General features: G+C 34.8%; 1 protein-coding gene across 14 annotated transcripts in view; it reads left to right on the forward strand.

Annotated features, from left to right (window-relative positions):
- Positions 1–26,914, forward strand: part of WDR41 (WD repeat domain 41) — a 204,211-nt gene that overhangs the window by 168,865 nt on the left and 8,432 nt on the right. For all 14 annotated transcript variants that reach the window (XM_072794248.1, XM_072794255.1, XM_072794263.1 and 11 more), the window contains 7 exons: positions 3,613–3,661; positions 4,846–4,977; positions 7,708–7,770; positions 12,803–12,914; positions 15,829–15,891; positions 21,441–21,551; positions 26,572–26,756. In XM_072794248.1, the coding sequence (XP_072650349.1) occupies positions 3,613–3,661; positions 4,846–4,977; positions 7,708–7,770; positions 12,803–12,914; positions 15,829–15,891; positions 21,441–21,551; positions 26,572–26,756 (715 nt within the window). The remainder of the gene's footprint in view (positions 1–3,612; positions 3,662–4,845; positions 4,978–7,707; positions 7,771–12,802; positions 12,915–15,828; positions 15,892–21,440; positions 21,552–26,571; positions 26,757–26,914) is intronic.

The following is a 26,914-nucleotide window of genomic DNA, read 5'->3' on the forward strand; positions in this document are numbered from 1 at the left end:
CAAGTTGAAGGGTATACTTAGGTATGGGATGGGACAGGAACATGAAAAAAAGGAATTTACTTATGTGTGTGGTGGGTTTCTGAGTTTTAATTTTTTTTACTTTTAATTTTTCTTTTGACAGTGTATTTATGGAAGGAAAAAAGTGAGGTTACGTTAATACACTTAATGATTATCTATTTCACAGATCCCTTGCAACACTTAAATGTTTGCTTATTCATTAATTTACTCATTGAAAAATCATTTTTTGGTGCTTTAAACCGGCTAGAGATAATCAGAGATTCGTTGGACTAGAAACATCATAAACATCAATAAATATGTCAATTACTATATTTCATTGATTCTAAGAATTTTTTTTCCTATTTTAAGATCTCTGAAATTTGGAGACATCATATAATTGATGGTGTGTTGGGTATAATTGGCAGTATTTTTTCCTTAATAGTACATAAAATAATAGAATGTCTTACACTTGATCATATCAATGTTTAGATACATTTCTAAACAATGAATTTGAAGATCTTGAAACAGGAACCACATGTAATTGATCTTGACATTTCCCTGTCACCTAGCATGAATCTCACCCAATACATTTTGTGCTATAATTAGCAAAGAAGCATTTCTCTTAAAACCTTAATTATAGACTTGAATCTTTGGATTCTATGAATTTAGAATGTTTAAAAAAATTATTCTATATAATTTTAATGCAATACAGCCACAATTCTTCCTTCCATTGAATAGTTCAGACCTCACTGGCATTTTAATTACTCGTTTTTTATACTTCATTACTTCTTTTTAGCAATTACAATGTATCTACTATTAGAAATTCTTGGGTTGAATTTTCATTTCTGATTTGCAGATGGCTGAAGTGTGTGCTTGACTGATTAGGATGAACTGATTATAGTTTAAGATAAACTGATAAAGTGTAGCTAGTTTTCAATTATCCATCCTAATAGCATGGATAATTGTAATTTGCGAATGATCTCCCAACCCTTTATTCGTTATTTTATGGGAAATACTAATTTGTGGCAAAATTATATTGATTTGCATTTCTAAGCTTCATGTTTTCTCTTTAGGGGAGCTAATAAAAATACTGAAATGGCAAAAAAAAAAAAAAAAAAGGCAAGAAAGAAAGAGGCAGCAATAGAATAAATAAGAAAATTGAAAGTCCTGAATAATCCACCAACTGGATAATTGACCTCTGAGTAATAAAAAATTGGCTGTGATTTCATGCATTACTATTGAGCATTGTTTAGATTTAACTTTTGTTCACTACTGATTGAATTAAAGTTTGAGGTGAAATGCTCTATATCTCATTTCTAAACTCTGAACCGTTCAATCGTCTCTCATTGTGAACTCATGAGGTTCAGACATGATAAAACAATAATGAGAAGTTAAAAAACAGGGTTAGAAAAAGTATGTATTTTAAACCTGCAGTCTTCTGGAAGGGAGAAAAGCAATTATAAGAGTTTCAAGAATCAATAGAAATTGATGTTTTATACCAAAGAAAACTTAAGACCTTGAGTCCTGCCTCCCCACCATCACTATACAAATAAAAAGAAATCAATAGGCCTAGAAACATAAGCTATTAAAGATTGACATCCAGCAACTATTTTTGATACTAAGGCATTGTTTAGTATTCTGATTCAGAAAAATAATGTCTTATTAAATAAATTGTATTTTTAATTTAAAAATGATTGTTTTCTTTTAAATCTCCAGATCTTTTATATATTTCATCTTGAAATAATAAATGTTAGGCACGAATTTTAAATAATTCTGCATGCGATTTCTCACTAGTTACTAGGAAGTTCTTAAAGGTCCTCTGTTCAAAAGATAGGTAGCTCTCTATTTTAAAAAATTGTTAATAGGACTTTGATGAGGATGTATTTGACCAATTTCCCATCTCCTGGATAATCTCTTAGCTCCCATAGTAGGAGATGTAACTGAACATAATAGGAGATGTAACTGATTTAGAAATCAGTACTGAATATGGGAATTGTCAGAGCCAGCGAAGACAATAGTTATTTATGGGACTCTGAGCATGAGAAATTAGAACTTGAAGTGCAGTTCGGAGTTTTAAGGAAATTATTATATGATGAAGTAGTGAGATTTTATGGATCTTATATAGTAAAATTCATTAGAACAGGTACTCTCAGGAACAAAGTAACTTTTGTGTCATAGTGTACCAGTTCCCCAGTGACAGACCTGTTTGACTAATAATATTTCCTGTAATGAAGACATTCAAGGCACACCCAGATTTTGTGAAATGAACTAACAATTTTACAAGGAAGAACACATTTTTTAAATGCCATAACTGCTAGTGGTTTATTATTTATTAATGGTTGTTAATTATAGGGGGTCAGTTATACACAGTTCATACTGGCTTTCTATAATACCACTTTCTTTCCTATTCAGAAAACAAACCGATTGAAAAAAAAAAAGAGAAAACAAACCAAATTTAAGTGAATGAAAGGGATAGGAGAACAACTTTGGATCAATTTTGATTCATTAAAGAATCATTTACAAGCTTATGTACTAAATTATTAATTACTTGACATGTTTATGGTGTGATTGCTGTATACCACTGTGTTGGGACATTGCTTGAGAACAGTGCTTGATATTACTATAATGCAGTCACTATGATTAATCCTGTATAACAAATTACTTTTCTTGGCAAGTGTTTGTATCATGGATATCTTCTACTCTACAGAACTGGTTCTTTATATATATATGTATATATATAGTGAACAGGAAGTAAAGAGGAGAAAGAAGCTATAACTGAGTTCATCACAGCTCTTTTTCCATGCAGGAAATAAACTTTCCTTTACCTCTTTGCATTTCAAGCATTTTCACTAAAAAATAAATAAAACAAAAAACTTCACAAAACGTCAGATCCTCCAAACTAAGAACACAATATTTACATGGAATGACCAAGAGCCAAGAGGAGCGAAGGAGAGATCTTGGCTTTAAATAATAAAGTTAAAGTATATTGACAGAGAAAAATAATAGAAATAACGAAATTATCTAAGGACATGTATTCCTTTGTTGCAGTCTTGGAATATCACTTCCTATCAGTGAAGCTGAAAGTGATAGTTTAATCATACAATTTTAAAGCCAAGGGATCCCTGGGTGGCGCAGCGGTTTGGTGCCTGCCTTCGGCCCAGGGTGTGATCCTGGAGACCCGGAATCGAATCCCATGTCGGGCTCCCGGTGCATGGAGCCTGCTTCTCCCTCTGCCTGTGTCTCTGCCTCTCTCTCTCTCTGTGTGTGTGACTATCATAAATAAATTAAAAATAAATAAATAAATAAACAAATAAATAAATAAATAAATAAAGCCAAGAAGGACTTTTAAGATTATTTATAGGCCTCCCTCATTCTTTCAGTTTTAGCAGTTGATTCATTGTAATGCTGTGAATGGTTTTATTTATCTTTGGATCAGTATCTGGCATAAAACATAGAAGGTAGTCCATGAATATTTGTTGAATTAGCTTAACTAATCAGCATTAATATTGGTCAAAACACCATTAATGAATTTTGATAGTTCTTAGTAATTTCAGCACATAAATTTCACCAGAATATTTTATTTATTTATTTTTTTTACCTTTTTTGTCTACCCAGATTTGCATCTGCTGGTGATGATGGAATTGTAGTTGTGTGGAATGCCCAGGTGTGTATTAATTCTATGTGAATTGTGTAATAAGACATCACTGTATAGTTGAGTTTGCATTTATAAACACTATCTGAGTGTATACCTGCGTTATCAGTATACTGAAACTACTTAATACTTGAAAAGGCTACTTAGGATGAATCTGTTTAAAATGGGAACCAATATTTTTCTATTATGAGAAAGTTTTAATCTTATTGAGCAAAATTTTAGTTATCAGCAACTATACACTGATTCTGAAAATGAAATCAAGTGTTGATTTTTGTGGGAGATACGATTTTTATTCCAAAATTGTATGATAACATAATAAAATACTCTTCTCATGTTTGGCTAATAGGAATGTAATAAAAAGCTAATTTGTTTTTCAAAAATATTTAAGGCTTCACCAGATTTTTTTCCAGGGCCTCTCTTCCTCGTCTTTTGATACTCACGGTATTTTCTTTTGAAGCATTTATCTTCTGTTATATCAGTAGTTTTCTGGTCTGACTCCGTCAGATCCTCATTTCTCAGTGGCTTTACCAGTGATTAAAGCAATTATTTAACATTATGTTCACCATGTTCAGGAAATCCTGCAACCTTAGAAAGATTTACAATTTATGTTATATTTACGTTGGATTTTTATATGTTTACTACTTGGGAATAACAGAGACTGATTGATAAAGACATTGAATGGATAGGAATAGCTGTTGGTGTTAGAAGTGGAGTGGAGACTGACTTTATAAGTGGTTGATCTGCTATTGGATGTGTACAGTATATAGATTGTGCTATTGTTATGCTAACTTTTATTTCCTTCAATAGCACTTTAAGTTTGGAGACTTAAAGAACTTGGATAATGAGGACTCCCTATTTTTTCCAACAGATTAGTTACTGATATTTTTATGTATGATTTATGCAATTCTTTTTTTTTGATTTATGCAATTCTTAAAACCATATGGAAAGAATATTCCTTTAAATTTTCATATAAATAAGCTAAAAATTGGTATTTTCTATTAGAAAATAAAATTATTTATGGCTACTCTATGAGTACCTGTTTAGATTCTATTTGATTGTTTAAAGTGAAGTTACACATCTAAGTAATTAAAAATGAAATTATGTATTTTCTATATGATTCTTAATGTTGTCATTTAAGATTATTAAGTTGTGAATATGATATGAGCCTATTATTAAAATTTTTATTGATATTTCAGACAGGAGAAAAACTTCTGGAACTTAATGGACACACTCAAAAGATAACAGCTCTTATTACATTTCCTTCCTTGGAAGCTTGTGAAGAAAAAAATCAACTGATCTTGACAGCCTCTTCTGATAGAACAGTTATTATATCCTTAAATCTGGAAGAAAGTGAAATAGCTGTAGTGACCCAAGGGACCAGTACATATATTATTCGTTTTTAGCCTTTTGGGACTTGTCTGTACATTCATTTTAGCAAAAATGATTTTGTTCTAGCCTTCATGATACACTTCTTAAAAGTATTAGGCATCTGAAAAGTATTAGGCTGGAAATAGGTTAAAGACTTATTCTCGATGGAAACCCCATGACTAAAGCTGTTCTTTCCAGAGTTACTATTATATCAAGTTATAGAAAATGGAGAATTTGGGCTTAAAAGTACTTACTTAGCTCAGTTTGCTTTTCAATCTCAAGAAACAAAGAGGAGTCTGACTGGAGAATAATTCACATTTTTGTCTGTACAGCATTGTACAGCAAAATAAATGTGATGTCCCCAGCCCATAAGAACCTTTTGAACATCTGAGCTTGGCAGAAAAGTGAATTACCATCTGCTCAGTGTTTAGTGTTTAAAAGCAATTTTAGAAAAGTAAATTCTTCCCCCCTCATACTTTTAGGTAAAAATTTAAGATGTGACAGCAATGGTAAAGTTTTCTAGGGCACTTAATGTGTTCTGTTTAACATATAGTACATCTAATTTTACATATATTCTATATTACATATATTAACACGTCTAATTCTTATAATTATTTTTATTCTCATTTTTAGATAAGAAAAGAGAGACAGAGAGGTTAAGTGACTTGTCCTAGGTCATACAGCCATTAGAGGGCAGATGGCAAGCAATCTGACTGCAGAGTCAGAACTCTGAACCACTGTATAATACTGCCTTCATAAAATATTTTCCTTAGGGAGGCCTGGGTGGCCCAGTCAGTTAGGCATCTGCCTTCAGCTCAGATCCTGGAATTGAGCTCCACACTGGGCTCCCTGCTCAACGGGGAGCCTGCTTTTCCTTCTCCCTCTGCCTGCCACTCCCCCTGCTTATTATGCTCCTGCGCGCACGCTCTTCCCCCCCCCAATAAAATATTAAAAAATATATATTTTCCTTAAATTTAGCCTTTAATGTTTGTATGAGGAATTGGTTTTATAAAGGCTTTAGCCAGATATTTTTTTTTTCTTTCTTAGCCAGATACTTAATGGAAACTGTATTTTAAAAAAATAGTATCAGAGATTCACTTACTATAGTCTTTGCTTATCTGAGAATTCTGTTTAGTTTCAAGCATCAGGGGAGTAAGTTTTGGAGTAAGCCCAAAGGAGTAGGTGTTTGCTGGGCTTCTGTAGAACCAGGACAGACCTTATGACACATTTTATTTATTTATTTTTAAAGATTTTATTTATTTGAGAAAGAGAGTGCACGCCCATGCCCATGAGCAAGGGAGAGGGGTTGAGGGAGAGGGAGAAGCAGATTCCCCTACTGAGCAGGGAGCCCAACAACACTGGGCTGGATCCCAGGACCCCTGGGATCATGACCTTAGCAGAAGGCAGATGTTTAACTGACTGAGCTACTCAGGCACCACATGACACACTTTAAATGAGTTCATTAGTTCAGGTGATTTCTAGACAGATTGTCAATATGTGAAAAAAATTTCAAGGTAAGATTTACATGTGGTAAACTATTTTGTAGTGATGACAATATCGCATAAGCAATATTACATGTATTTAGATCAGAATAACTTGACTGTTCCATTGTGGCAAATATTATATTAGGAACTAAAGCTTTTTATTTGTTTTCAGTATTAGTATAATCTCCAAAAATAGAATTTAAAATACTTTGTTTTTATTAGACCATTCCTGAGGTACTTTAATAACGCTTAGAGACAGTTATTAAATTACTACTATAGTAAAGAGATGAGTAGCTGAGACAGTATCGATATGAACTTTACTTGTAAATGATAATTTAGAGAATTATTAAAAATAATTCCAGGCTGCTTGAGCCTCCACTATTAACAAACTTCATTAATTAAATGTTGAAGATAAACTTTTTTTTTTTTTTGAAGATAAACTTTTAAGTGATAAAGAGTCTGCCCATATACATATGTGTGAATGTGTATATATATGTTGCATCTATGTAAATGTGTGCTCAGACATGATGTAAAATATATATTACCATATTACCATATATTACCATCACCCATTACCATAGGAAATGGGGTGAAAATTTGAAAATTGTTACACTCCTTAAGTTGTGCTAACCTTGGACACTTAATGGAGGTCCTCTAATTATTTTAAATACGTTTACCAGTAAGTGCACTGTAACTGGCTTCTTTGCATTAGTATAGCAGTAGTAAATCATGCCATGCGTGTTGAAGGAGCTTTCTTTTTTTTTTTTTTTATTATTTTTATTTATTTATTTATTTTTTTGAAGGAGCTTTCAATAAGAATTAATGGAGTCGATAGTTTTTAGTATAAATACTTTGTTGAATGTTTATTAGATTATGGTAGACTATTTTGGAGAATAAGGCTTAAAAATTAAACACTTGCACTATTTAATACCTATAAATATTCAGGATTCAGACCATCCTGTTGATGTTTTCTGATAGTTTGATAGTAAAATTTGCTTCAAACTTATTTTACATTGTATGCCTGCCATGCTGTGGATGACTCACTATATGATTTAATTTTGGTAATAGTATAAATGCTAAATATTTTATGCTTTAAAGATTTTTCTACTTGAGTTTGTAACATTTGCAATTTAATTATTAGAAAAGTTATCTCCTAATTTAGATTTTAATGTTCTGTTTAGAAATTATTTCTTAACAAAAGTTTAGTTATGGGATTGTGATACTGGCAGACAAGTTCGGAAAGTATCATGCTTCCAGTCTACTGTAAAGGTAAAATTTTAAGCTGTTATTTTATGGTAATAATCTTTTTGTCTCAGAAAAAATGTTTAATAAGTTAGATGAATTACTTTCGTTGGTTTTAAAATTATTTCTTCCATGTATACCTACATTTATTCGATTCTTCTAAGACTGGATTGTTGAGAACTTATATATTAAATGCTAGAATGTTTGAATTTGAAATTAGATCAAGGGGTAAATATATAACAACATAAGGAAAAGGATAGCACCTAGGATGTTTACTTTTAGGAAGAGATGTTGCTGAATGACTACAGCAGTAGCTAATCTGTTTTCTTTGTACTTTGAACTAAAAATGTGGATTTATTTGGCCCTCAATCTCTGCTTTTTATAAGGTCATAAAGATGAGACATATCAATTACTTTCAAAGAAATGTTATGTGGCTAATTGGCAGCTACTATTAACATTTATTTTACAAACAAATATTAATTGGGGCTTATTACATGATAGGAACTCTGCCCCATGTTGAAGAAACAAGCATGGAGAGGACCTGGTTACTTGGATTCCTACAGTAGAAATTGTCGTAGATGTTCTTAGAAAGTGCCACTGCTTTTCAATAATGTCAGCAAGTTTGGGTAAAGAGTCTTATGTGTTGTTTCCTTGTTTATCTTAAAGATAACTTGTTTCTGTATTGGAGCTAACACTCCTTTTTTTCTTTAAATGTAAAAAGACTTGCTGTATGCCAGTAATTGATGTATTTGACTTTTTTTTTTTCCTAAAAGGCAGCATCTGTGGTAGCCATCTTGTACTACCGTGCTATTCTAATTATCAGTTTAGTAGAGTCTCCAGGGAAGAAAGTGCCCAGAAATGCTTGTATCCAATTTAACAATGGACTATCTTTGAGGAAGTCACTAAAGTATTGATCTGATGAAAATTTCTGTGTTTTATTTGATCTGAGAAGATGCTTCTTTAAGTTCCTTGAAAAGTAGTCTTGCTATTTGACAGAGATTATTAGGTTTCAAATGAAAATACATGAATTGAAGGAATAGGGAATAGGAACAGGAGAAGTAGTGTGATGTATTTTGGACAAATTCCTTTAGTGAACTGTTACAGGAACTGATCGTTAAGAAGTAACTTATTCCAGTATGCTGAAAGTACTTTTTAAAGAGGTTTTACTGTAATGTTAGTCAGTTAGATGGTTGTATCTACTTCTCCTGTGATCATGTTTCATATAACACGTTGTTAAAAGTAGTGTTTCACTCACTTTGTTTCGGTGGTCCAATTCTTATTGAACAGGTAATTTATCAAATTCAGATCCCTAAGAAATATAAGAAATATATTTATTTTTTGAGCTAGTGACGTTTTTATAAGGGTTTGTGTTAGCAAGGAAATGATGAAGTTGGCATTTTTATTGCAGTTGAGAATATAAATTGATGATATTCCTAGAAGGCATTTTGACATTATTAAAGAAACTTTTTAAATGATTACATGAATTGGCCCAGAATTTTACTTACAGAAAAGTCTTTAGAGCAAATAATAATAAAAAAAAAACTTAGCAGAGATTTATGAACAGAAATGTATATTACAGATGTATTTTATAAGCAGATGATTGGCAGTATCCTAAATGTCTTACAGGAAAATAGTTAAATTGCATTAGTTACATATGCTAAAAAAAAGTATTTCAGAAAATTCATACAGAATTTGAAAAATTTTTTAAAGATGTTAAGTGATAAAAGAAGTATGTTATCCTTAACAAACTAAATCAACAACATGGTTTATACACCATGATCAAATAGACTTATCCCCGTTCAACATCTGAAAAATCAATAACTAATATACATAGTAAGAATAAAGGACAGAAAGCATATTATCATCCGAGTAGATGCAGAGGAAGCATTTTATGGACTTCAGCACCCTCTCATGGTAAAAGTAGTCAACAAACTAAGAATAGATGAGCATTTCTTCAGCCTAAGAGAAGACATTTGTGAAAATCCCAGAGTTAACATCCTATTCATGGTGAAAAACTGAATACTTTTTCCCCTGAGATCAGGAACAAGACAAGGATGGCACTGTTCAGTATTATGGGCAATAAAAAATATATAAGAGGCATCCATATTGGAAAAGAAGAAATAGGGCAACCCCGGGTGGCTCAGTGATTTAGCATTGCTTTCAGCCCAAGGTGTGATCCTGGGGTCCCGGGATTGAGTCCCACGTCAGGCTCCCCACATGGAGCCTGCTTCTCCCTCTGCCTGTGTCTCTGCCTCTGTATGTGTGTGTCTGTGTGTCTGTCTGTCTGTCTCATGAATAAATAAATAAAATCTTAATAAAATAAAGGAAAGGAAGAAATAAAACTGTATTTACAAGTGACATGATCTGTATACTAAATCTTAAATTCATAACCAAACTATTAGAACTAATAAATTTAGCAAGGCTTCAGTATATGAAATCAATGTACAATATTAATTGTATTCCTATCCACTAGCAGTGAACATCCAAAAATAAAATTAAGAAAAAAAAAAGAAAATTAAGAAAAACTAAGAAAATGAAATGAATTTATAGTAGTATCCAAAAGAATAAAATACATAGGAGTAAACTTAAAGAAGAAATGAGAGTTTTACATCAATAAGTATAAAACAATTTTTGAAAGAAACTAAAGAAAATCTAAGGAAATGGTTAAGTCATTCCATATTCATGACTCAGATTTAATATTAAGATTGCAGGACTACCCAAAATGATCTGCAGATTGGACACAATCTCTGTTCAGGCGTCCCCCTCACCCCCTCACGAAATTGGCAAGCTGATCCTAAAATTGATGTAGAAGTGCATGGGACCCCAGAATAGCTAAAACAATTTTGTTTTTGTTTGTTTGCTTATTTATTTTTAACAATTTTGAAAATAAAGAACAAAGTTATAAGATTCAGAGCTCCCAATTTCAAAATTTACTGCAAAGCTGTAGTATTCAAGACACCGTGGTACTGGATAAGGATGACATACAGATCAGTGAAATATAATTGAGTGTCCAGAAATAAAACCTCACGTATTTGATCACTTGATTTTCAACAAGGATGCCAAGACTTTTCAAAAAGAGCAAGAACAGTCTCTTTAGCAAATGATGTGGGATCAACCAGATACCCACACAGAAAATATGAAATTGGATCCCTACCTTATGCCATATATAAAAATTAATTCCAAATTGATCAAAGATCATAACATAAGAGCTGAAATGGTAAGACTTTTAGGAGAAATATGGGAAAAAATATTTGCGATCTTGGGTTAGGGATCTTGGATAATACCAAAAATACAGTAACAAAGTGATCAAGTGGGTTTCCTCAAAACAAAAAGTATTTATACTTCAAAGAACACTATCAAGAATGTGAAAAGACAACCCGCAGAATGGGAGAAGGTGTTTGCAAATCATATATCTGATAAGGAACTTATATCCCGAATATAGAAAGTACTCTTAAAACTTAACAACAAAAAAAGACAGACAACCCAATTTAAAATAGACTATGTGAAAGACATTTCTCCAAAGAATACTGGTGGTTAATCAATAAGCATGTGAAAAGAAGCTCAACATCTTAGGTATTAGAGAAATGCAAGTCAAAACCATAATGCAATACTATTTCACATACACTAGATGGCTAATATCTAAGACAGGTAATAAGTGTTGATAAGGAGACATTGGAACTTTTATATGTTTCTGGTGGAATTGTGAAATGGTAGAGCCACCCTGAAAGTTGTTTGTTCATCATAATGATAAACAGAGTTACCATTTGGCCTAACAATCTCACTCCTAGGTATTCCTATTTCATTGTCAAGAGAAATGAAAATATATGTCCACATATAAACTTGATGTGAGTATTCATGGCAGCACTGTACATAAACAAAAATAATCTAAATGTCCTCCAACTGAGAATGGACAAATGCACTGTATGCATACAGTGGAATATTATTTGGCAAAAGATAGGAGCAAACTATTGATTATATTAAACATTCAGAAATTAGGCAGGGTAGGAACTCTTGAAATACAAATTACATCGATTATTTTCAACGCTCTTTATTCCAGCAGCCATAAATTTTTAAAATTTTACTTATTTATTTGAGAGAGAGAGAGCGAGAACAAGTAGGGGGGAAGAGACAGAGGGAGAAGCAGACTCCGCATTGAGCAGGGAGCCCCGTGTGGGGCTCTATCCCAGGACCCTGAAATCATGACCTGAGCCAAAGGCAGACGTTTAACTGACTGAACCAACCAGGTGCCCCTATTCCAGCACCTTTAAAAGCAACCCCACCCTCTGCTTAGACAAGACTACCAGAACATTTTCCTTTTCTTTTTTGTTTTTCTCTGTCACTCTTATCCTTGTGCTCACTCAGAGTCATGGATGGGAAGAGTACAATTTAAGGTGTGGACTTTAAAATACTGTTAAATGTAAAGGACTCATTTTCCTAAGTTAAGGATTAGATGATACTAATTTGAAAATCACATAAAAACCAAAGTCATCTTTATTTTTAAAGTTTATTTAAGCCTATTTAGATTATAGATTATCTATTACTGAGTATCAAATTACCTCAAACTTAGTTGCTTAAAACAATAAATATTACAGTATTTATGGTCAGGAATAAAGAGCAGCTTAGCTGAGTGGTTTTGGCTCAGTGTGTATGATGAAATTGCTGTCACCTGAAGGCTTGCTTGGGGTTGGAGGTTCCTAGGGGGCTCACATGCTTGGTAAGTTAGTGCTGGCTGTTGTCCAGAGGTCTCACTTTCTTGCATATGCATCTTTCCCCATATGGCTGCTTGTATGTGTTTGCCCTAGAGTGAGTGATCCAAGAGAGAGCTAGGAGGAAGCTACTATGTCTTTTATGATTTAGTCTTGTAAGTCACACACCATCATCCCTTCCGCCACATTTTATGTGCTAGAAGTTGGTACATTGGAGAGCCCGCATTCAAGGGTGGGAGACTTAAGCTTCACCTCTTAAGAGAATGATAGCAGAGAACTTGCAGACGTATTTGAAAACCACCAATGAATGCTTGAGATTCTAAACTGATAGACATTTCACATGAATTTTGCAGTGTTTAATTGTTCTTCAGAGACTAGATGTTTGGCTTTCTGGTGGGAATGACCTATGTGTGTGGAACCGAAAATTAGATCTCCTGTGTAAGACCAGTCACCTTTCTGATACAGGTAAGAAAACAAATCAAGGTAATTATGAACTGTGATTGATAGGCTTTAAAAGATATAATGAATCTTCAAAGAGACGTTCCATGAATACAGAGGTTAATATAGGGGATTTTTCTTTTCAATTCTAAATATATCTTGTAACCATATTTCTCCAGTTTAGGTTTATGGTTGTATAAAGTATATTTCCATCCCAAATTAGAGGGAGAAGGCTCCCCTGTCCCCCCTTTTTTGGCTTTTGCTTTTCTTCTAACAGAATTTTGCAAAAGTGGTTAAGAAAAACCTTTTCATTTATGCTCTTGGGTTCTGTTCCTAAACTGAGTTTGATGAGCACACTGACATGTGGAATTAAACCTTTCTGATTTTCTAATAGCATTTTCTTCATCTGTGAGGATATTGGACTTTTATTAGATTCCAGAGGATGACTTCATTTTACAATTGGTTTTGCTATAAAGTTTATGCATTGTGCAAACTTACTAATAAAATTCTGTTTTCTCAGAATTTGGTTTTTTTGCTTTTAACAGAAGAAAATCAGTTTTGCCTTCTGATAGCAAGGACCTTAAAAAATAAAACTAAAAACTATTCAGAGTAAAAATATTAAAGTGTAAATGAGTAGAGTTGAGTAATAAGCTTGATGTCATGTGATATACTGTTAACTGTGTTCGTTTTTAAAAGTAATCAGATAAACCCATGGATATCATAGCAAGAACATAATTAAGCATACTGATGTCTTAAAGGTAGCAGGAGCCCTGTGAACCAAGTTTACAGTTCATACTTGGAACTAACTTATCTCCACATAGATATTGGAAAATGTCAGAAGACTAACCCATGATGTCTTAGCAAAACTAAATCCATTACCTTTCTAGGATTTACAATTTTATCTCTCAATTGAATGCTTGATCATTAGTAATCTTGGTGGTATCTGAATTGTATTTTCATATTTCCTATTATCATGAGTTTTATCTGTTTATTTACATGTATATTTTCCTTTGTGTTTCTTACACTGACCTATGGTTACCGTGAATTTTATTCCATGAATTATTATAACTATGTTATGAAATACTGAAATCAGGGATAACAAGAATGTTTTATATATTAATAGAAATAACCACCCATTCAATCTCCCATTCTTTTGCAAGTTATCTTTGAGTGATGTTAAGTAATCACAGTATTGCCCTATTTATCAGTGTCTCAAGAGATAGTAGAAACCTTTGAGAAAATCTTATAGAAAGCTTTGAGAAGATCATAGCGTACCATTGTTAAGCTTTTTGTGATTTGAGTTTTCCAAATTACAGAATGCCTTTGAATTAGCTGTGGTCTTAGACCTTTGGCTTATGAAGCTCCTTTTATAAGCCTTGCTTGATTTTAAGCTAGGAGGGCTTCTGGGGACAGTTATTCTGTATTTAGAAATAAGCAAAGATAATCCTGGTACAATGCAATGGAAAAAACCTTGGCTTACAACAGGATATCTTCCCTTTTCCAGCAATATGTTCTCTGATTTGTGTATTAAATTGCTACTTCTAGAGTGCTGTTTCTAGTGTTTTCATTATTCGATAAACCTTTTTTTATTCAAGTATAGTTGGCACAGAAAGTTACATTAGTTTCAGGTGTATAACATAGTGATTCAACAATTATATGTTGTAGTACACTTACCCCAAGTATAGCTATCGTTTGTCACCATACAATGTTATTACAGTACCTTTGACTATATTCCTTGTGCTGTACCTTTTATTCCTGTGACATTGTTTTGACAAGCTGTTTTCTGCACCTAGAATTCTCCTCTTGCTACCTTTCCCTGCTCTCTGTCTCTATTTCTTTATCTTGTATCAGGGTTCCTTCCCCCTTTCTCTTACACTATGCCCTCCTCCTCCTCCAACTTGGAAAAATACAAAGCATCCTGTCAAAACAGCCCTACATGGAGAAGAGATTTAGGTTAGAAATACTACCCACATCACAAGAGGGCTAGTTTTTTGTTGGGTGGGAAGATAAAGCAAATGAGTAGAATATTTTCCAATTTTGTGTATGTTATAAATTACATATATATTTATGTGTGTGTATATATGTATTATATATATTTCATAATGGAAAAATAACTTATTAAAAAGTTTTTTTTACCAACTTGTTTGTGGTTCTGAATCTAATGTATCAGTTCTTTAATTCTTGCTGACAGAGTAATAATGGTAACATGTTTTACAAAAGTTATGGTTACCCTGGAGTCATTTCATGATTCAGCTGTAAAAAGATAACTCTTCCAGTAATACAGGAATTTTGTGGATGTACTAATTTGATTAAAAACATACTATTTGAAGGCCATGTTGTTAGCTGTTGACTGTTGTGACTTAACTCATTTATTGCCAGAGTGCCTGCTCAGGCTTTATGAATTTACATTGAGGACAATGCCAACTTTACATCTTATTTAAGCTAGCCATGTTGTGAATGATAATGGTGGTTTTCATAAGGGATTCCTGTTAAAAAGTTGACCATAGGGAACCCTGGGTGGCGCAGCAGTTTAGCGCCTGCCTTTGGCCCAGGGCGCGATCCTGGAGACCCGGGATCGAATCCCACGTCGGGCTCCCGGTGCATGGAGCCTGCTTCTCCCTCTGCCTGTGTCTCTGCCTCTCTCTCTGTGTGTGTGTGACTATCATAAATAAATAAAAATAAAAAAAAAAAAGTTGACCATAATTGTGTTCAAAGAGCATATCTTGCCCTTAGTAAATCAGTGTCTTCTTTAGGTCTCACATACTTTTCACAGAATCATTTTCCATATGTCGGAGAGCAAGAAGTGTGGTGTAGCAAAATGTGTGTGCTTTATTGTTACCACCCCTCTTATGGGAACACTGATATAAATCTGAGAATGTTTTTATTTTATATGTAATCCTCAAAGAAAATAATTTGACCTTTGCTTTATATATTTTTTAAGGGATCAGTGCTTTGATCGAAATACCTAAGAACTGTGTTGTGGCAGCAGTTGGCAAAGAACTGAGTGAGTAGGACTCTTTTTCTTTTATTCCTTTTTTAAAAAACTTAAAAGTACACACATTTTGGAAAGATAAACTTTTAATTTAAGGGACATCTGCCCCTGCCCCAGTGTTGGTCTCCTGTGATGGTTGAGGTGATGTGGAGACTGAGACATTTTCAAGAAGACATTAGGTCAGTTTTTGTGCTTCATCTAACATAGCCAAGTGGGGGCAGGGTAACCCCATATGTCTGACGCCAGAGAAGGCTATTTACATTCCACAGTCTTTTCTGTCGCTGATCCACAGTCATACACTTAACAGACATTTTAACCATACAAAGCAACTGTCAGCATTCTGGAAACTAAAAACTTAAGTTGGATGGTTGGAGGACAGTCTTTATAGGAATTCACTAAGGCAGCGACTATGGAGTTTTTGCCTCAGGAAGCCAGATTGGGGCCTATTGTCTTGGGAGAAGTTTATACCTTTTCCTTCTGAGTAATAGGGGGCCTTCAGAGCAGAGGGAGGGAGTAGCAAAATGAATTTTTTAAATGTACTAATTGATTTATAAACATGCTGTTTGAAGGCCACTTAACTGTTGACTCTTGGCTCTTTTACTGCCAGGGAGCCCATAGTAAAAATAAAGCCTTTTGTTCCCACTGCCTTTTGAATGGAATTTGGGTGCCCAGATATGATAGAGTAAGCATGTTTCTTAAAGGTTGCTTTTTTCTTGAAGAATTTTTCTAATGTATCCCAGAGGGCATTTGATGTTGCTTATGCTTTTTTCACAGACCAGACCTGAGATGTGCAAATGCTAGTACAACATGAGCTAATTGTTTACCATTTATTAAGTGCTGTTTGCAGGCTCCATTGCCTTGCAGCCAAAATTTTCAGCTGACCTTCCCATGTTAATCATGTCAGAGAAGTAATTTACTGGACCCTGTGCTTATCCTTTTTGTCATAGAATAGTATCAAAAGACACTATAATTCTGTGTTTAGTTTTTTTTCTCTTCCTTGTAGAAATGTCATTTTCCCCCATTTTTTATCATGCTAGAAACTCCCATGCTCTTCCCTGCCTTTCTCCTCTTGTAGCCAGCCAATCACTTTGAGTTATGCTGATTTTACTACGTTAGGTAGTGGTTCTCAGGTTTTACTGTGCATTTAAATGACCTCGAGTGCTTGCTAAAAACACAAATTACTGGGGCATACGTAGAGTTTTTAATTCGGTAGGTCTTGGGTGGGGCCTGAGCTTCTGCATTTCAAACACATATTTTGGTATTGCAGGAGGTTGCTGGCTGAGGGCCATACTTTGAGGACTGCTTCTCTAAGTGTTTTGATCGTCTTCTTTCCATCTCACTGCTCTTGGCTTATTCAGACTCTCAACTCCCTTCTTGCCTATTATGTTGTGCTAGTCTCCTAACTTAGCTTCTTTCCTCTCCTCCACTCTAGTCCTTCTCCAGTGCCTTCTCCTCCTCCAGTTTAGGGCTTCTCAGATACATTTTCCAGGAGGTGCCAGAGATGATCTGTCTAAAAGGCAGGCTACCCTTCTGCTTAAAACTTTCAGTGGCTTCTATTGCCTATAATGGTCATTTCTACACTCTCAAATTTCTCACTAGTACAAAAGTTCTACTTCTTGGAGATGAACATAGAATTGCCAGGTTTTGTTTTTTTTTTTTAAAAAAAGATTTTATTTAGTTACTCATGAGAGACATAGAGACGAAGGCAGAAACATAGACAGAGGGAGAAGCAGGCTCCATGAAGGGAGCCCAACGTGGGATTTGACCCCGGGACTCCAGGTTCACGCCCTGAGCTAAAGGCAAATGCTCAATCTCTGAGCCACCCAGGTGCCCTGAGTTGCCAGATTTGTATTTTGCTTAGTAAAAACATTAAAAACAAAAAACTATCATTTAGCACCCTTGTTTTTTAAAATTACTTTTTAACAAAAACATATGAAGAACATGGTCTCAGCAAAGAAGAAGAGTTTAAATTGAATATATTTAACTTCATACAAAACCGATGTGACCTTATTTTTTCTCATTTTTGCCATAGATGAATGAGAGCTTTGCCCTAGAGGACCCATGTAAGACCAGTAAGATAAAGTCTAGACTTTTTAACATGTCAAATCCAGTCCTTTATTTTCTTTCTCCTATCTCCTTTGAGTTCTGTATCCCATGTCTGTCAACACTGAATTGCCCAGGATTCTCTCCTCTGATGTGTTCTCACCTCTGTGCCTTTACTTCTCCTATCTCTTTGTATCAGGTCTTTTCCTCCTACTCACTGCCCTCTTTAATGTTGCTAATCCCTACTTAATCTTTAAGCTTCAATATGGATTTTTTTGAGAATAAAGGCTTCCTTACCCAATAATCTCTGCTCTCAAAAGTTTTTCCTTCTGTATTCTTATAATCGCACATGTGTCATTTTACTTATGACTTTATTTATTTATTTATTTATTTATTTATTTATTTATTTATTTATTTATTTATTTATTTATTTAGAGTGTGGGGAGGGACAGAGGGAGAAGGAGAGAAAGAATCTTAAGCAGGCTCCACACCGAGTACGTAGCTTGACTTGGGGGTCAGCGTTCAGTCTCACAGCCTTGAGATTATGACCTGAGCTGAAATCAAGAGTTGGATGCTTAACCAACTGAGGTGCTCTTCACTTATTACTTTTAAAAAAAGACTTTAGGCAGCTGCTTGGCTGGCTCCGTCAGAAGAGTGTATGACTCTTGATCTTGGGGTTGTAAGTGTAGGCCCCACGTTGGGTGTAGAGATTACTTAAATATTAAAAAAAAAATACTTTTGTTTACTTTTTTGTTCTCTCCTCACTCTTCCCCTTCAGAATGTGAGCTTCTTGACAGCTAGAGCTTTTTATTCATCTTTTTATTCATCAAACAGATGAGAGATTTTTATTGAATGGATGAGTAATTGAGTCAGTTCATTGACATGTAGTAAAAACAACACTAATACCTCAACAGAAGTTAGAATATCATCTTAAAAAAGGGAAGAAATTAAAGTTGATTTTATTCAGAAAATAAATTGTAAAGAATAGGTAATCTTAAAAATGAGGTTCTGCATTTTGTTAGTTTTATCATAAAATACAGTGCCATGGGCAGCCCCAGTGGCGCAGCGGTTTGGCACCGCCTGCAGCCCAGGGAGTGATCCTGGAGACCCTGGATAGAGTCCCACGTCAGGCTCTCTGCATGGAGCCTGCTTCTCCCTCTGCCTGTGTCTCTGCCTCTCATTCTCTCTCTGTGTCTCTATGAATAAATAAATAAAATATTAAAAAAAAATACAGTGCCATTTTTCCTTACATAAAAATAAATTCCAGGGGTGCCTGGGTGACTCAATTGGTTAAGCCTCCAACTCTTGATCTCAATTAAGGTCTTGATCTCAGTGTCATGAGTTCAAGTCCTGCATTGGGCTCTATTCTGGGTATGGAGCCTGCTTAAAACTAAATAAATGAGTGAAAAATAAAATTAAAAAAATCTCATTCTCTGGAAGAGAGCACCTTTTCTATTTCTAAGACCCATTTGTGCCCATGTTCTTGGTTTTAAATGTTCCATACCAATTTTTCTTTTTCTGTGTGAGGGCAGACTCCTTTCAACAGGAAATACAATTTCTTTTTTCTTTTTCAAGATTTTATTTATTGCATGTGCACATGAGTGGAGGGAGGGGCAAAAGGGAAGGGAGAGGGAGAGATTCAAACAGACTCTGCACTGAGTGCAGAGCCTAACTTGGGACTTGAAGTCACGACCCTGAGATCAGAACCTGAGCCAAAACCAAGAGCTGGGCACTCAACCAACTGAGATACAGCACCCCTCAACAGGAGATAAAATTTCTGAGTGCACTTGTGTGTTTCAGTGACTTTGAGGTTTTGCTAGCTAAGCAAGGCTATCAGCTCTGAGATTTCATCTTGATTTAGAAGACCAAGCTCTTTCTTCTTAACCCTTTTTTATTATTTATTTGTTTGTTCTTAAAAGATTTTATTTGAGAGAGAGAGTGCACACAAGTGCGGTGAGGGGCGGAAGGAGAAGCAGATTCCTCGCTGAGCAGAGAGCCCAATGTGGAGCTCAATCCTTGGACTCCGGGATTATGACCTGAGCCAAAGGCAGACACCCAACCAACGGAGCCACCCAGGCGCCCCGCTTAACTCTGTTTTAGAATTGACTATTGCTTCTCTTTGTCTTCGGATCTAATTTATATTTGTTTCCTTTCCTTGAAGTTATTACATAGGTGACTGTCTGAATACTTGTCTATAGGGGCCATATTTCTGAATTCACTGAACAGTTTCACATTATCTTTAGCCCTTAGTAGTTTGTAGAAATCTACTTGGTAGGTTTCCATTCCTCATCACTATTCCAAGTTATTATTTCTGTTAGTTTGATTAAATAGTACATTGCCTGTTATTCCACAGTCCCAATCTCAAGATCATTAGTAGTATTCCAACTATAAGTAGAATTTTTACACAACCTTGATAGGTATCAGGAGGGGTTCCCTTTGTATTTACTGAAAAACCTTCTTTTGACAGCCACAGTTTGAATGTGAATGGCTGTCAGAATGATGTAGCTTGGCTAGAGGTGTGTCAGTTGGCAAAATATTGTCCAGAGACAGAAAGAAATGTGATATGACCAGTTTTCCAGAGAGGAATGTGAGAAAGAAAAGAGACCTTAGTAATTATCCACCACCTGGAAAGGGTATGGGTTCTTCCCACTTCTCAGACATTAGTCATCCTAATCTGTGAGCACCCATAGTACTTGGTACAGTGGCTTATCTATAGCACTTAATACATTGATTATAAGGTTATTTATAAGTCTCACTCCCACTCTAGACTGTGTTTTAGGGCAGTGCCTGGCCTTATTCACATTTGATGTCTAAGTTGCTGGAACATAATTGATGTTTAGTAAATGTTGATAGAATCACTCCTGTTGATTTGATTTTTGGGGTTTTCTGTATTGATTAAAGTTAGGATTTGTACAAGTTTAAATAACGCTGTTTATTACAGTCAGATAATGAGTAAAGCAATACAGTGAACATCTGTTATAATCAAAAGTATATTGAAGGAATACACTGAACATCTGTGACACACAAAAACTATGAGGTGTGTTCTCAGAGAATTTATAATCCAATAGTTTATGCCTAAAAAAAATAATAGCTGCTGAAGTCTTCACTGAATTGACGTTTGTAGCTTATTTTGTAGCAGTGCTTACTGACCTGAGAACATGGGTAGAGAAAGCTGGTGATGGAGATTATTCTAGGATGTGGACCAGTCACTGGCCAAAGAAAGAGGGAGGCAGGATAGCCAGATTTGTACTGAAGCCCTAGACAGGATGGGCACTTGTGGGTTTAGGAGAGTTTTAATAAAGGAATAGTTATATACTCAGGATTTTAGTAGATCATCTTAAACATCTCAAGCATTTGAAAGAAATACTCTAAAGTAGTCTGAATAAGGCTTTCTCTGGAAATGAGTTTTTCAATATTTTAGATCTTTCTCACTTAATGAAATGTTAGCTTTTTTTTAGCAGAAATAGAATTGTCTTCTTTGACCATTTTAATAAAATTATATCTGTATTTTCATTTAGTAATTTTCCAGCTGGTAGCACCCACAGAAGAATCACTAGAATGGGATATTCTTGAAATTAAGCGCCTCCTTGATCATCAGGATAATATTCTCTCATTGGTTAATGTCAATGGTAAGCTTATTGTTTGCATGTCTATATTCTATAAAATTTTGTACTTGTTAACAAAACCTATTCTGAACTTTAGTCTTTTTTTGTTTTAGGATTCTGTAATTACTATCATTAAAATAATGCTTTATGCTAGGAGGGATCAGCATAGTGTGAGATTTAAGCCAGTGGACTGATAAAGTTTTGTAGGTTGGTAGGTCTAAGATGTAGTCATAAGAAAAATAGAGTAGGGCAGAGAAAAGAGATGATGGAGGGAGCATGCTTAACTCACATGCCGTGTGGTAGCTGTGGGATAACCATCATAGGCTATAAATATTAATGCTTAGTGGTATTTCAGCATTTTTGGCAAATAGTCTGGCTAGGAGTCTTGGGTGGCTGAAGTTTAATAGTCTGGAGGAGACTGTAAGAGAATTGTGAGGATGCTCTGAATATGATATAGTGGGAAGACTGGATTGCAATCCCTGGCCTGAACCTGGGTTGGCTCTTCTGGAACAATATTTTGTATAACCATGAAGCAAAAGGAACGAGTACACACAGCACCAAATGTAGTCTCCATTTTTATGCCATTGAGTCACATTTTCAGGTACATGTATGAGAATGTCCTTTCCAGCTCCAGAATGCTCTTCCCTGATAGCCATCTTCTTACACAACCACCTGCAAGTCTTTCTAAAGATCAGATTGTCTGTGGTGATAGAAGTTAACATGTTGGGAGCACCCTTTTATTGTTCTCTGGGGGCTCCTGTTTTCTGTAGCCATGAATGGCACCACCAAAGACAAGTTCCTTTTTTTTTTTTTTTTTTTAGACAAGTTTTTATTTGAGAGACCCTCTGACACAGAGCCCTAACTCCAAGGCCCTGGAGCTGCTAAGAAAAGCACAACAGTGTCATGCCTAGTTCTGTTTTTAGTGATGAAGCATTGGTACCATTGATCCAGCGTGGTTCCTTAATGAAGGTGATGGGATGTTACTCAAGAGGCCTTAACTTTGTGGCTCTTCTTTTGCTGTGTGATATGCAACGAAGCTTGTAACAGTTTAACCAAGAAAGCGTTCTTCAGTTATTTCTTTGCCACTTCTTAAGGGAAGAAAAATGAAAATCTAAAGCAAAAAAATCGGTAATAGGAATTATAGGAAACCCCTAGTATTTTTACTTTCTCAACTCCTGACTGTAAATTTACCTTACAAATAATAAATAACCCAGAAGCATATTGAGGAATCATATATGGACAGAATCTGTTAGAATTTGGAAATGGTATTGTGACAGTCTTATTTTGTACAGAGGCCTGTTTGCTATATTGCAGAGTTCAGTGATCCTGGACTGATGATGATGTACAGTTCCCAGTTGCATTCTCCACCTGTGTCTTTCCCCAATTACCAGTGGGAGATGTGGCTAGATACTGGGTCTGTACTTCACAGGGAAGTGCATTTTCATTGAGATGGCCCCTGGCAACCCTAGGACAGAATTCCCACAAACGTGGATAATGAGTCACAGGTTTGCCAAAGAGATCTGAACGCCTGAGCAGAAGGTTTTCTAACACAGACATACAAGATAACCTTGTTCGTGTCTTCTAGCAAAAGGCTCTGGTGCTTCTTCGTTTTATTCCTTTTTTTGCTTTGACAGCATGGTATGGCAACCATAAATTATTAGTACTTGTGAGGGAGGGGTAGACGTACAACAATAAGATTTCATATTAAGTAACTTTAAGTACATAGGATGAAAATCTATCCATATATATCGTTGAGGTTGTTTTGTGCAAAACATTTTGAGTGATCTGCTTGGGAATATATATTACACAGTGATAAATTACACTGACTTAACTGAATGTCCGTATTTTGTTTTAAGTGAAAAATTCCAACTGGGCACAAATACTTTGCTTCTAACACATAGATGAATCACAGTTGGGAGGATTAAGTCAGAGCAGGCGATTGCTTTGTCTCAGGTTAAGTTAACTGTTACGATGACACATGTAGAGTTAGTGTCAAGAATCTTCACTCCTTATCTGGTTTTTTGGGATGGAAAAGAAGGTCACAGAAAGAGTAGTACTGCCGCCATTAACTATCCTACTATTAAAATTAGAAACCTGTTTCTCTGCACAGATGAGAAGTGAACTTATTTTATCACATAGCAAATTCTGTAGTCTGTTAATAAGCTATAGAAATTGGACTTGAAACTAAGACAAAATAATGTTTACCTGTATAATTACTGGTAATTTTTATTTCTAAGAGATTGTTCATCTAGTTATTAGGTATTTCTGTCAGGGTTATTTGATAAATGGAATAATTAAATCATAATTAACTCATCTTTGTATTCCTAAATTACAAATAACTGGATGTTATAATACCATTATTATAGAGTAATACTGGGGGCTCAAAGTAATCCCAGGGACCCAAAGATAGCATTTGATGTCTTTTTTAAATGGCTCCACATTTATTATGGGATTTTTGCAATCATCTTCATTTAATGCATGAGAAATCCAAGATAGAGAAAGGTTAAATGATTTTCTGAGGACCAGGTGGCTAGTAATAGAGCTACAATTAGAACTTGGGTTTTTAGACTCACATTGTATTGTTTTGTTCTACCTTACCTAAAATATATAAGGATTAAAATAAATTACATTTCTTTAAGATAATTTTTACTGTCCACAGTTATACATTTTCTATTAAATATGTAATTTATAAAGGTTTCTTAGTTGGCCAACTAATTTAATCTTCTTTTAAGGTTATAAAAACTTGTTATTATACAAGTAATACGTAGTCACAGTAGAGAAATGAGAAAATACTGAGAAACATGAAGAATGTAAAAATTAAAATTGTCCCACGCTACAGAATTAAGCAGTGGTCATCCATATCCTTTTAGGCATTTTTCTGAGCATGTGTATGTGTGTGTGTGTATATATATATATATATATATATATGGCTTGTGGTTTTATAACAGTATGTCATGAATACTGAATATATTTCTACAGCAATACAAACATACTTTTACAACTTAATTTTTAATAATAGCATTATTGTTTTATTTTGTAGATGTCTTATTTATTCAGTCCCCAACTGGATGTTTAGATTATCTTCACATTTTTAATGTTATATGTAATAATCGTGTTGCATATATCTTTTATCTACTTTCCTCAGGATAAATTCCTAGAAGTGGAATTATTGGATCAAGGGGTTTACATTTTTTGAAAGATATTGATGCATGTTACCAAACTTTGAAAAGATTGTACCAGTTTGTACTAGGACATTAGTAATACAGAAGTGTGTTGATTTCCTATGCTGTTGCCAGCATTGGGTATTTTCCTACTTTTTAATCTTTATCAATTTTCATATCAATCAGTAGTTTCTTACTGCTTTTAGATTTCTTTGATTATTAAGGAAATTGAACATCTTTTCACATGATTACTGCCTATTTGTTCTTGTTTTACCTATTCAGGTCTTTTGGCCATTTTCTCTGTTGGAGTATTTATCTTATTTTTAGTGATTTCTTGGAGCTCCTTGTGTATCAAGTATAGTAAATTCATTTTGACATCTGAGTTGCAAATTTTTTTCGCAGCCTTTGTCATTTAAATATGTGGGTTTTTTGCTAAGGAGATATTTACTCGTATTATCTTTCTCTATCCAGCTGCCTATAGAGCTTTTTACCACTCCACATTTATAAAAGCTTTTACCTTTATTTTTTCAATCCTTTAAGCACTTTTTAAAAAAGATTTTATTTATTTATTTGAGAGAGAGAGAGAGTAGAGAACATGCATGTGAGTGAGAGGAAGGAGGGGAAAGGGAGTCACACGCTTTCCTAAGCCACCCAAGTGCCCCTCCTTTTAAGCACTTTTAATGTTCTAATGTATTTGAAACTTACTTTGACATGTGTAAAATAATAGAAAAAAATATATATTGGTCTCTGCTCCCAGTTGCTGGCACAGAGCTCCTAAACCCTTGTAATTTCCTAAGTGATAAGAGTATAATATAAGGAACCCCTTTTGTTCTAACATTTGGTCTAATATTTGCTGACATGAGAGCTCCTACCTAGATCTCGGAATTTTCTGTGTGATAGGAGTGTATTTTGTTTTAATGAGACCATTATTTCTTAGTGGACTTCTAGATGGGAGTTGGTCACCAGAAAGACAAAGCCGTGGTCTTTTGAGAAATTTGGAATTTTTAGCTCGACTCTTCATTCTCCAGAGAGGGGCTGGAAATGGAGGTAATAATTGATCATGTTTATATGACAAAGCCTCCATAAAAATTCCAACAGTGTGGAGTTTGGAGAGCTTCCAGATTGCCCAATATGTGAAGGTGCTGGGGGAGTGGCACACTTGGAGAATTCACAGAAGCTCCACAGCCCTTCCCTCTCACCTTGTCCTACAGATCTCCTCCATCTCTGTCCTTTATCATATCCTTTTATAATAAGCTGGTAAACAGGAAACTGTTTTCCTGAGGTCTGTGAGCTGCTCTGCAAATTAATTGAATCTGAGGGGGAGCTGTGAGAACGTATCATTTATAGCTGATTGGTTAGAAGCACAAGTAACAACCTGGACTTGCCATTGGCATCTGATGGCTACCTCCAGGGTAGAGTGTCAAAATGAGTTAAAATGTAGGACACTCAGGGATGTCGCAGAATTTTGTGGTATAGGAAAACCCAACACACATCTGGTGTCACAGGTGTTGTGTGATAGTAGTGTGACGGGAAAAGAGAGACACAGGGTAAGGGTCAGTTTTCTAAACAGTATCTCATCCAAGATAAGGTTCTTTTATTTCTACTCCCCGGTTAACCAAATATTCCACTCACTATGAGCCATTTTTTTTTTCCTCACTGAATTGAAATGCTGTTATCACATACTAAATAACTTAAGTAGTTTGGAGTCTTTTTCTCGTCTTGATGTTCTGTTACATTGATGTTTCTGTTTGGCTTGTATAGGTACCTTACTATTCTAAATATTAATGTTTTATAGAGTACTTACTACTAGGCAGTCCATTCCTTTTTTGACCTTTAGCCTATATAAAATAATAACTAACGAGACAAATATGAACTCTGCCTAGATTTGAGTTTCATAACTGGTTCCCATGTTGGAGAAATGATCATCTGGGATATCCTAGACTGGACCATGCAGGCCTGTGAATGCAACTTCTGGGACCCATCTCCACAGCTGGACACCCAGCAAGAAATAAAGCTCTGCCAAAAACCAAATGACATTTCTATTCATCATTTCACATGGGATGAAGAGGTAAAAAAAGAAAAGTTGAGAAAATAGCTGTAAACTTGCCTTTTTTTAGTGAATCCAGTTTCTAATTTTTTAAACTTAATCTCTTAATGGATGTAAAAAGGTAACATTCCCATGTTGAGGTTGCTCTTTAAAGTGTTCTGATATATTTTTTTTAATTT

The sequence above is a fragment of the Canis lupus genome, chromosome 2 (genome assembly GCF_048164855.1).
Source record: "Canis lupus baileyi chromosome 2, mCanLup2.hap1, whole genome shotgun sequence".
Taxonomy (NCBI): Eukaryota; Metazoa; Chordata; class Mammalia; order Carnivora; family Canidae; genus Canis; species Canis lupus.